Here is a 12630-nt window from a genome sequence, read left to right on the forward strand (position 1 = left end):
TAAAAGTACCAGAATGCAAAGCAGGCAGAATGAGGTGGGATTAACCCTTCCTTACTAGACGTTGTGTGACTATCATCCCTTAGAGTCATATAGGAATGTGTCCATGTCCACAAGATCTGAATGTGAATGCAACTTGAACTATGTACTTTTTATGGGTGTGTTGTCTTAGTGAGACCTCATCAAGTTCTGTCACCGGCAGTCTTTCATCTCCAGGTCAAAGCAGCTGGCAAGAAGCCCTATTTTCTTCTACAAATGTAGAATGATTGTGTTTGTTGATAGTGGAAGACGAAAATACGGCTGTTATAATTTTTATTCATGTTTCTTTTGTCAGCTACAAAATTCCACATTACTCTTACAAGGTTAATTAATAATTTTTAACTTTTCCAGATGTCACTCAGTTTTCTGGTAATGTGACATTTTCTTTATTATTTCTAAGAACAGTGAAAGAGCAAAATTGTCAAAGCTGCATTTGTGACTGCAAAAATTGTACTGAGGAGAGCAGAATATCCTGACAATATATAAGTATTTGCAGCATGTAAGTTCAAAGGGAAGTTATATACCTGGCCAAAATAACTTCATACAGACTCAATCAAGACTTAGAAAACACATAGTTATGTAACATCTTAGTTAGACCTTTGTTCATTTAGCTCTGTACAGTAATCAGCAAGACATATTTGCCTTTAAAAGGTCAGTTTTTCTTCATTGTGCTATGAATCACAGCTGCCTCTGAACTAATGTAAAGCTTTCTGAGGTGTTCTCAATGTGAGACCTTTTTCATAAATCTAAGTCACTCTCTAGAGGGTCTGCAACCTTTGTTAAATGAGACACAAGCTTAAAACACTTTTGAACCAGTGAGAGATGATGTACATAAGAAATAAGAATGTTTCAACTACAGTAACTAGAGAACATTCATGTATATGCTATGCTTTCAAATTACTCCCTTAAGTCTTTAATTCACTTTGAAAATAAATTAGGTACTCTAGATTCTTTTGAAACATAAAGGGATTCCTTCACAATATTCTCAGAGACTAAAAATGTTTATTTATACACGCATAACAAGAAAACTTTTTTAATAAAACAATTTTATAGATAAACACTTTCTGAGTACAATAAGAAATCTAGAGTACCAATAAACGGTAAAACATCCACAGCAGCAGAGCAATGACTACCTTCAACTAAGGGGGGAGAAAATATAAAATGTAAAGGGACAATTTATAACTATGATGTCAATAGTCTCTCTGAAATAACACAGTATAAAATCAATTTCAAAGATTCAGTCAGTTAAGCACCCGATTCTTTTGTACCATTCACCTCTCTACAAAAGAAAATGTAAAGTAGAAATTGTGATCACAACAAAGGTGTATATACGTGCCTTCAGACCCATATGCAACAGAACAGCCTGACTGACTTGTGAATCATCATTATACACTACTGCACCTGTGCATTTTTAACTTGAATATTTCAAAGCTCTCTCCAGGTACTGACAAGTAACTGCACAAGAGGGACAACTCGCACACAGACGTGGTTCTCTAACAGGTCCTCACAGGACACAGAGCTCAAGGGCACCAGATTGGGGAGAGACTGAAAGATTTGTATCTGAACACCAGAGGCTGGAGGAGTTACAGAGCTTTGCAGTAGGGATTCCTTATTTCTAACTGGAGCTGAAGGGAGGGAGAAGCACACAAGCCCAGCAGTGCATTCATTTTCTTTGGGCTGCCGTTTCCCAGGCCAAGGTCAACTTCTCATGCAGGGCTAGTCTACGACAGAATTCGCTAGGGATTTTCTGCCAAAATTATTTTTTAATGAAAAATACTAGCAACAGAAAAACGAAGCTTTCTGCAAAACATTTTGGTCTCTCTTGCAGACGCTAACTAATCATTCAGAAAATTAAAATGAAGTGTTTAATCATAAGAAATCCTGTCCTTAAATGGAATATTTTGTTTTCTGACCTGGATGTTTCATTTTGGATTACTTCCATGAAATATTAAAATGTATTTCACTATCAGTGCGCTTTGTGGCACTCATGGTAAGAGCCTCTATCTTCTGCTGTGGACTAATCAAGCTCTGCAGTTCCTCACAGGGCTAATTTCACTATAGGTTCTTACAGGAGCTGGTGGCCAGCAAGGGTACCAGGCCCCTAATGAAGGCTTGAGGCATGAGAACCACAATCTACACACCTATAAAGTAAGATAGCAGAGGAGACAAACATCTTCTAATCACATGGATTAGAACTATTTGCTTTGAGTTAGTTCATGTAAACCAAATGATGCATATTAGTTTCTGAAGTATTTAAATGTTTTCAAATTTTCATCTGTATTGGAAAGAAAATTTCAGAATTTCCAACAACAGATGTTTTTTTACTTCCCCTCAGCATACTGATTGTGAATTATTTATGGACTCATAGAAATTGAGGCATTGCTTAGAAGAGACGATGCTTCTCTGCCTCAGGAAGGAACTTATTGCTCATTGACCGATAACAGCCGAAGAACTTTAACTGCTTTCCAGGTGAGAGTGTGAAATTAAATGGATTTAATTATCAGAGATGACCTTCCCCCCACATATTTTCTTCCCAGATTAGCTGCAAAACTGAATAAGTCCTATTTTCTGAGTAAGCATCTCATGCAACAGAGGCCTTAACTACTTTAAATCCAAATCACAAACTTCGAATGAATTTTCAAGAGTATACATGTGTAACTGTCACCTACCATATTAAATTTGTGTTAAGATAATATTCAGCCTATCATATAACTGCTAAAATGATAGCCAGAAAAAGAGAAAGCTAGTTCTATAATTTACAGTATATCACACACGACCTCTTTATCAAAGTTCAGAACACCTTGCCAAAAAGGAAAATACCCACTAATGTCTTGAAGTTCATAACATCTCTGTAACATAGGTAAATACTGGCTTCTTCGATTCAAGCTCTAAGTACATACTTGGAATTTCACCAGAACTAATTCTGGTTTATGTATTTTTTAACATAAATGTAAATGAAGTTAATTAAGACCAAATTTCAGAGTACACATTATATCAATACTCGCAATAAAAGTTAAGTGAATTCTAATGGTGCCGGTCTGTGCTTTAAAATGTAGAGTTTGCAAAGGTTCATCAGCTCATGGTTTACTTTTCCTTGATACCTTGGAAGAGTTTTTTACAATCTAAAAAAGCAGCGGGAAATTGTCTAGAAACATCTGTGTTCAGTGAGGTCTAAGATACAAATTTCTCTACAGCTCTGAGTGTTTTGGTATAGTTTCCAATAATTTTTTTTTTCCTTCAGACTTTGATTTCTCACTGCCTTCAATAAAAAGCATGCAAGTATCATTTTTGTTTCTCATACAGGTTACATGCCCACTGAAACTTGTTTGATATTTTTCACTCAATGATATATTTCTGCTTTTGCTGTTAATAACAGCGTTTACCTCTGAGTGGCTTATGTTCTTCGTAATTTTATCTTTTGGTTTTATTACTATATTACAAGCAAAGACAGGTCCCCAGGTTGCAGTTCTCTTTTGCCAAATCATTAAAGAGATTATTTTTTAACATTCTTATTTTCTATGGTTTCAGATTCCCCTAGAAATGGAGTTGCATCCAGTCCAAATCCAGACACGGATCAGTATCCTAGCATCAGAAGCAGCCTCTGAGCTATGACAAGCTTGCCCTCATCACCATGGGGCATGTCATAGTGTCCCCTTCACAAACCAAGAGAGACATAAGAAGCAGATACTAGGAGCGTTGTAGCATTTGGACTGTTATGTTTCCTTTGGTCATTCTCCTATACATGTGTTCACATATTAATCTGAAGACGCAGAAGGCTAAGATGAAGACAGATTAGAAATTAGTTGTTAGCAAGGGACAAAATTTCTATTATATTTGATATTGTTGATCCGCTATGTAGACTAGATGCAATCATCCTAGAAACTCAGGCACAAGACTGAACTCAAGTCTTGTATTATGTAGACACTTCTAAGAATGAATACAAAGCATTTTAAAGCACTTTTTGGTGCTTGCGACTGGTTTAAGCTATCCCAGCAGAGACAGTCTGTATAAATAACAAGGCAGTAAGCAACAGAAGTGGCTGGAAGTATGCTCCAAGAGGAAACCTGAACACTTCTGTGCACAGTGTTCACCTCAAAGTACATTTCAATTTCTAAGTATGGAAAGTGCCTGCTGGAGTTTTGATCCTACGGCGTTCAAGAAAACAACTTTTTGTGTGCATGTTTTCTAAATGAATAGAAGTAGATCAAAGAAATAGTATCATCCTACCATCAGCAGCTTCTCCTAGTGGAAATAAGACAGTGAGGGTCTAAAAGTTGCCTAACTACTCAGGCCAAAAAGAGCCACACAGTAATCAATTCCTTTTTTAGCTTTGGAAGAGCTGCCTCTGCAGGAGTGTGCAGCAGAGCTCTTTCCCGGCAGTGCCAGACTTAATACATTTTGGCATTATGTGAATGCTGCTGTGTCTCCTGTTGAGCCTAAGCTACCTTCATGTTCTGCTGCTAATTTGATAGCTTTGAAGAAGCAATTGATTACCAAGTTATGATCCTTCTAAAGTGTTTTAGGATAAATGCCTTTCTTTAAGGCATTTCATAAGCTCATGAGCTGAGCAAGAAATCTAGAGGCATTTTGTGCAGGCATTATCAAACCAAGTCTAAAGTGATGGAAATGTATTCTAAGTATTATATGATTAAAATAGTTCACTAAGCCCGAGCAATGCCATAAAAGTATATATAAAGGAGACTCTACAATATTAAGTATTAATATTTTCCCAATGAGGATGTCTAATTTGTAGCACAGCACTAATGAACTGGCTTGTTTGCCTCTAATTTCTTTTTTTTACACTAAAGCAATTATTCTGGATCACAGATAGTAGGTTGATCAACCACAATACACCTGCACAAGTACAGCATTTAAATATCAAAGTTCAAAAGAGAGAAAGAAACTCTCTTCTAGAAATAAAAGCAGCTGGGATGATGTCTGGGAGAAAAGTGCTTTTCCATGGCAACCTTGAAAGGCTGCCGCGTTCACAGAATGTCAATTCCCACTATGCTACTATTAGTCAAATACAAATTCCAATGAGTAAGAGATTGGATGGTGAGGTAAACACCACTGATTTAATTTCAAAAATAGTAAAGATTCCCTCTAAATATTCTGCTTACCTATGAGCCTGCAGACCTGCAAGTGATTATAGAAAGCTGACACTTCCAACACAACAACTTTTAGTGATTTCAAGAAAACTCCATTTAGGTTCAGGAAAAAGATTAAATTGGCTTGAGCCCAAAGTTGGACATTAAAGAAAACTTGTATTCTGCAAGCTTGGACCTTTACTCTTATAAGTAATGTCTGATCAGTAACAGAAATGGTAATTTTTTAACATTTCTCATATCTCTTGCAAAAAGCCAGTTCCTTCCAATTCATTTTCAAGGCTGTGTTGCTAAATTTTTAACAGACAGGGAGATTTTCACAGGGATGTACACAGATCATGTGCTCAGCCCTTGCTGACAGAAAGAAAAGGCAGTTTGAAAGTCAATAGGGACCGAGAGGCAGTCCTCAACTGAGGGACCTGCACTCTCATCCCCTGCCTCTTCTCTTGAGCACATTGTTCCTTTCTCCTTCAAAATGACAGCCGGTTTCCCAAAATCTAATGCTCTCTGTCTTGACACATATTAGCATTGATTGTGCCTTCATATGAATCATAGAATCATAAAACAGCCCAGATGGGAAGGGTCCAATCTTTTGCGGGAAAGGGAGCCTAGATTAGATTATCTAGCACCCTGTCCAAACACATCTCGAAAAGCCCTGGTGATGGGGACTCCACCATGTCCCTAAGCAGGTTGTTCCAGTGATTGATTGATCTCACTGTAAAAAAATTCTTTCGTATAACAAGGTAAAACCTCTCCCAGCAAAGGTTGTACTTGTCTTCTCCACATGGCTCCCTCTGAAGAGAGAACCTACATCCTCTTTGTAGCCACCCTTTAAGTACTGGAATACTGTGATGAGGTACCCCTGAGCCTTCTCTTCTCCAGGGAGAAAAGACTTAACTCCTTCAATCTTTCCTAATAGGGCAGGTTCTCCAGCCCTTTGATCATGGCCCTCCTTTGGACTCTCTCCAGTCTGTCTGCATCTTTTTTGAATTGCAGGGACCAGAACTGGACACAGTACTCCAATTGCACAATTGTGCTCTTCCACCCTACACAGTCCTCCATTAAAGACTGTAGGGATTGTCAGCAGAAGCACGCTTTGGAGTTAACCACAGAGCTAAATGTTACCTCAAGCTCTCCAACACTGCTATAGTTGTGCTCAAGTCCACCTTCCTGAGCTGCTTTTTTCTAATCAAAAGGAAAGGAACATTTTTATATTAAAATGTTCAACTCATATTCAAGACCAAGGAGTGTAAAAATAAAAGCAGCAGTGTCTGGTGCCTGGGGAGCAGAGTGGGGAAGGAGAGGACAAGGGAGATGACAAGGCCCATGAGAATATAATCAGCTCATTTGAATGGGTGACATTTTAATTTCAGAAGCAGCCTGTGACAGATGAGCAGAGAGAGCCTTCTCTGCTCTTCAAGCAGAAGGACAGACACAACACCTTGGTTCCCGCTGACTCCTCCCATCAAAGCTAAAACCACATTGTGAAATGATTTGGGGCACAGCTTATGGATTTCATCACTCTGAACAGTTATAATCTACAAAACCTGACAGGTCTATCTTTCAACTTCATCTGTGTAATTCCGTCAGCTATGAGCTTCAAACAATAACAGCCTGGCACTGGGTCCAGTCTGCCTAAGCACCACCACAGTGTCCTTTCAATAAAGCATTTCAGATAGAGAGAGGTCTTACTTTCTTATGCCCTGAGCCAATAAATGAACTGATACTGGTTTTAGAAGCTCACCATATCTAGCCTCTCTAATATAAGACACAGGTGATCATTCTGTTTTTTTCCCCGTATCCCATTTCGCATTTCTGAGGGAACTCTCGTTTAAGGTAATTTTTTAATGAAAGTGCAGGTGATGAGTAGCAATTCCATTCACTGCAAGTCCTGTCCATTCTCAATAGTGTCTTTACAACATATTTTAAAGGATTGTAAGAATTTATGGCAGCGGGTTTTGCCCTCTAGTGGAAGATGAAGCAAAATGCAACATATAGTTAGAAAAGTAAGGCGTATAGATCAACCATGTGAACACTGACCATGTGTTTACTGAATGGCTGGAGAGACAGCAAGCGAGTCACTATGTGTGTTGTCCCTATCCTAAGGATGAGGAGTGGAGGGGGGGAACTCCAGGAAATTTACAGAGATGATAGTCCAGGTTTAGTAGAGAATGGAAAGAAATTCCCATGATGTCAGATATTATTTACGGAATAGGTCTAACAGTTTGAAATTTCAACACCTTATACTGTACCTAGAGTACAATGTTTTCTGTTACTTTAATTATTTATGACAATAAATTAAATCATCTCTTTTTAAAAACTTTAATAGTTCAGACTGCAGTTGGATGGCACAGAAGACAAGGTTATTTCAAGAAATAATAGGCAAATATTGTCAGAGTTTTTATCAACATATATTGACTCAAATGTTAAATATTGATCATGTGAACAAGACCAAAACTAATCTTCCTTTGGTTGCCAAAGAATGTTAATACTATAGATCAAAACAGAAACATTAAAAAAATATTTTAAGTGGTGACTATTTACTTCTTCTGTAAATAAACCTCTGTTTGCATAAAACTAGCCCAGTATTGACATCTGATTATTCTGTTTGCCAAAGTATTGGGTCACACCTACCTAGAGAGTTACATCAGTTCAGAAATACAATAAGTTTTACTAAAGGTATTTACTAGCCTTACCAGTAATGCTTAAAAAAAACTCGTCTACTTCTGACAATTGAATTGTCTCATTTTATATCAATTAGCCTTATCTTCATTGACTGAGACTTTAAAATTATTGCAAATAATTACATAATCAAAATTATTTTAAACACTAGGAAACAATCAATGGTAAATCGAGTTATGCTGAAAATTCTTCAAAGAAGTCTCAAAACCATATTAATTTCAAAAATCTTTCTCATTCTCACCAATCCTGCTTCAGAAGACCTAATTGTTGAGTTTTTTATACTAATCATGGTTAACATCATGGTTAGCATCATAGATTCCAATGGATTTTCACTAAGTTTTTTGGGATGGAAGAAAGAACTTGCTACATTAACCAAACTAAGGAATGCATTTTGAGAAACAGAAGCAATATCATTGCGTGTGCTCTTGACCAAAAATTCAAGGTATTTCACTTACGCGATGAAAGGGATGGCAGTGGGAAGTCAACTAGAAGCCCAAATGTGTGATATTTTTTGCTCAAATTGTCACAGCAGGTCAGTACTAGGGCCTCATCTAAAACACAGCCCTCCCGATTAACTCTCTGATGACATAACCACTCAAAATGCTGCTGCAGAAGTATTTGAAGTAAAATTAAATGATCTGAGATTTTCTTTGACAGAAGAGAGCACTCTTCAGTAACTTCTGGGCTATGGTTGGTGCTGCTCAACCTTGGAAAGCTGCGGACTTAAATAGTCGGAGTTCTAGACGGAAATAAGAGTGTAAAAAACATATAATATATGAAAAACATATAAAATATAAAATTAAAAGAAAAGATGTTTACGGATGTGTGAAGCTTACAGGAAAAGCATGTGAAACACCTTTGCTAACAGCAGGCAGTAAAAAATGACCCAAGAGAGTAAATTTATGTTATGCAGGGAAATGGAAGAAATCAAAGAGATGATGCAGCTCTCTTATTTACATTGTACAGGAAGAACCTGTTAACATCAGAGAGGTGTGGCTGCATTTATCAGTTTGCAAAGCTCACAAAGGTTGCTTGGAATGACAAAAGTTCCTTGAGATAAAAAATTGTGGATGAAGAGATCTCATAATCATCACCATGTGGGTGGAATGCAAATACACAGGCTGAGCTGTCCTTTTGACCTCCGCATTTAAGAGAGGAGTTTCGTTTGCACAGTGCTATGGGAAATCAGAGCAGCTGCAAAATTACCTTATTTCAGCATATCCCTGTTTGAGAAAACAGCTAACGTGATATACCAAAAAATTACACTAGCTTATCTTCAGACTTTTCCCTGCCTTATTTGCCTTCCTTTACAAATTTCTGATTTTCTAGCAGTGTTTTCATTAGTAACAGCAAATACTCATTTTCTTTATGAAAACTAGCTTCAGTGGCCATGTGAACTCTTTGTTTGTTGATGTGAATGTCCTGCAATGAACCAGGAAACTTGTCAAAATATGCTTGATCATAAAATCATTACTGCCTAAATAAACATGTCAACTCAGTTTAATAAAAATTGAAATAGAACAAAACCCAGCCTAGCAGATATGAAAAGACTCTTTTGTTCAGGATTCCTCAAAGACAGAATGGAAGGCTGTTTTTTCTTTTTAGTTTTAGTCCATCCTAATAAGTGGGTAAAATGATAAATTCTGTAAATCCTACAGGATGGAGAGGCCAACTTCAGACGCTATTGACATTGCCTATTAACCTAAATTATGTTTCTAGTCAAAGAGGAGAGAAAGGCATTTCCAGGCATTTCTTCAGAGTCTGATGGTTGACCAACCTACATTGTCTGCAGGGTTGATACTTCTCTCCAAAGCAATCTCGGTTCCCAGCGTGCCTGAAACTAGTAATGTGTATTTTCCCTGGTGCTTCCCCTGATGAGGAAACCATGACACAGACTAAAGAAGCAGCACCTAATGCCTATGTTTTAACCTCTTGCATCCCAAATAAAGCACACTGCACATCTTGGAGCGAGATTATGTCTCCTGGCACCAAGGTTTAAGCATTTGCAGCCAGGTTCTGTGTTAGATAAAGAGGACATGGGAGGGATCAGTCTGAGGGGTCCAAACAGCGTCTTCGATGGACTTCCACCGCTGATGCTTTTCTAACACCAGACAGGGGCTCTCTGGAGGTATTGTAAATACCTTGAGTCGGCTGTTTTTCAAAAAGACTTCAGCTAAGACATAGGGCCCAGTTTTCACCTTACAAAGCTCATTAAGCCACCGCTGTCATCTACACATCTTGGACTAGAGAGATTTTGTCTAACTTCGTCACTGCTATTTCAAAGAAGACACAAATGTCAGCAAGAGTGCGATACCCTTTGCATTAGCAAAGAGACATCTGCTTGTCAGGATGACAGATAAAGCCAGTGGAAAAGCCTGTATTTCTCTCAGGTTAGCCTCCCTTCCCTCAGTCCCCCCCAAAAAAAGAAACAGCCCATTACTTTAGTGTGGGTAACTGTTAAAAGTAATCTGAGCATGAGGCATGATATAGATTATTCCTCCTTTAGAGAACAAATAGCTTGAAAGAAGAGTGGTGGGAGCCCTGTCCTAGCAGATGTGGAGGAAGCAAGCCCCATGATGTGTCGAGGGAAGGAAAAGCAGTAATATCTCCAGGGACGCTGGAGACTCAGGCTTGTCTGAGATGCATCTCCCAGAGCACCTGCCAGCACTGAATCATAATGGCTCAGCTGAATTCTGTCTGGAATTGAAAGGGTAAAAGTCTGACAAAGTTCTCAAATCACACCACACTTGACGCTCACCTTATTGTACAAAGAGTTGTGACTGTAGGGGCTATAAGGATTCTCATGAACATCACACGTGATGGAACACAAGTGGCTGAAAGGTCCAGGGTTTAGACAGTCAGCAAGGGAGACGGATGGAGGACACAAAGGGGATTTAGTTGGAGGGATCAGTTTAGTTGGATACAGAGGGTGTAGGAGAGCAGCCTCCTATGAAAACAAGAAGAGTAAACAGAAACAGATTAATGGATGCAAAAAAGAAGGTTTGGACAGAAAGCAAAGTGCTTGTCTTGCACCTTTTTTACATTTCATAGGGCTTGATGATTAGCTAGGAAAGATACTCTACCTTCATGCCAATACAATTGCTCTACACTAAGCACTTTCATTAGCATGAAAGTACACACAGAAAAACCTGCAGTAGATGTCCCATTAAACCAGTTACGCTTCAGCTGGGGTCTAGTGCACCTCCTTCCAACAGCTCAACTGATGCTCGAGTGACAAAAAAAGGAAAGCCCAGAAGGATCTTGTGCCAAGATAAAATGGCCACGTTTTGGGACATTTTCTGAGAGGGTAAATTGGAAGCAAAACCAATCTGAAAAAGGAGTCTGAGGTACAAAAGAAAGTCTACTTTATCTGTGTACTAGCAGGAGCACTTCAGGCTTTTTAATAAGACTCTGACAAGCCTTTTCGGCCATTTAAGAGTTAAACCATTGAAGGTGCACATACAATATCTTTCACTACTGCAAGTTGTCAGCATTTAATAGTGTTTCTGTTTAAAAAAACCCAATACATATGTGCTTTTGCACCTAAAAGATAAAATCTTTTTAAAAACCTGAGTTTTAAAAGATTTGGGATAGAGTCAAGGCGGCATACTCAGGTTTTGGCTCAAATATTGTGCTTAGGTTTTGTCGAGGCCATGGACACAATACATCCTGAATTCTCACCCGCTTGTCTGGCTGAGTCTAGACAAGAAACTCTCCTGCATGCTGTGCCTTTGAGCTCAAGACCCAGCAAATTTGTGACAAGAGCTGCAATTAGCTCCAGCAGAAGCTGATGTATCGCCTGTTGAAAGAGTGAGCATGAGCAAACGAGCGGATCAGAGCCCAGTGGCGGTGAGAGCAGCTGGAAGGGGACCAGGCAGCAGGAAGGGGACCAGGCAGCAGTTGCTTCACAACGACCTTGTCTCCTGCCGCTCCTCCTCAGAGGCACCAGCCCTGCTTCCATTAATGATAAACCTTGCAAACTGGCCTCATGGCTTCCTGCCAAGTGTAACTAATATCTCTTTAGTTCATCCTTATCTTGCTCTTCCATTGCCCAAAGTGGTTTATTTTTTTTTAATGACAAAGAAGCCTGTGTACCTTCTCGTTAATAAATATTGGCAAGCGTCTGAATTCTCTGACATTGATTATGAGTTGTTTTCATATCACTATGTTACAAAATGCTCTATTTTTTCCTAAAAGAAATTCCGTTTCCCCAGTTTCAAATGAAAATGTTCATGAAACCGTCACATCAACGCTGCTCACAAGTTACTTATAGTTCCGGTACATTTTATGGTGCTTTTTTGAACAAATTGGAGAGTACTTGTAAAATTCCTGAAATATTATTGAAATGTGCTAAGCAAGAGGAAAAAAAAATATTTCTCATGATGGGGAAATTGTCATCTCCAGTGAGGCACCTAAGCTTAATACTGTCAGGTTGGAACCTCAGAAATACAACACTCTGTCTGTAACAAGTGTTTGATGGGGGGATATCCACTGAATAGCCAGTGCTGCAAGTTGTGTACATCCTTGGGGGGGAAGGCAATATCACCTAACATGAGAAAAAGCCGAAATAAAATGGGATTTTTCCCTGGTTTGTAAATTTCACTGAAACACCAGTGTCAATCTATATACTGCTTAGCCAGAACACAGACAAAAAGAGCTATCTGTGAGCTGAGCTACATTCTTTCCAGATGATCCTTACTAATTTAGAAATCTCTTTTTGTCTCCATCCATTACTTTGGATTATCTGCATGAGAACAGCTGCCTGTTAAAGCAAAATTACTATTTTTTTTGTGCAAGGGAAATGACC

At 38.6% G+C, this 12630-nt stretch overlaps 1 protein-coding gene across 1 annotated transcript in view; it reads right to left on the bottom strand.

Annotated features, from left to right (window-relative positions):
• Positions 1-8508: 8508 nt before the first annotated feature.
• MLIP (muscular LMNA interacting protein) overlaps positions 8509-12630 on the bottom strand; it is a 49376-nt gene continuing 45254 nt past the window's right edge. The window contains 2 exon segments of the mRNA XM_086625326.1: positions 8509-8562; positions 10582-10770. Of these exon segments, the coding sequence (XP_086481452.1) occupies positions 8509-8562; positions 10582-10770 (243 nt within the window).

Source organism: Tauraco erythrolophus, chromosome 2 (assembly GCF_009769465.1).
Source record: "Tauraco erythrolophus isolate bTauEry1 chromosome 2, bTauEry1.pri, whole genome shotgun sequence".
Taxonomy (NCBI): Eukaryota; Metazoa; Chordata; class Aves; order Musophagiformes; family Musophagidae; genus Tauraco; species Tauraco erythrolophus.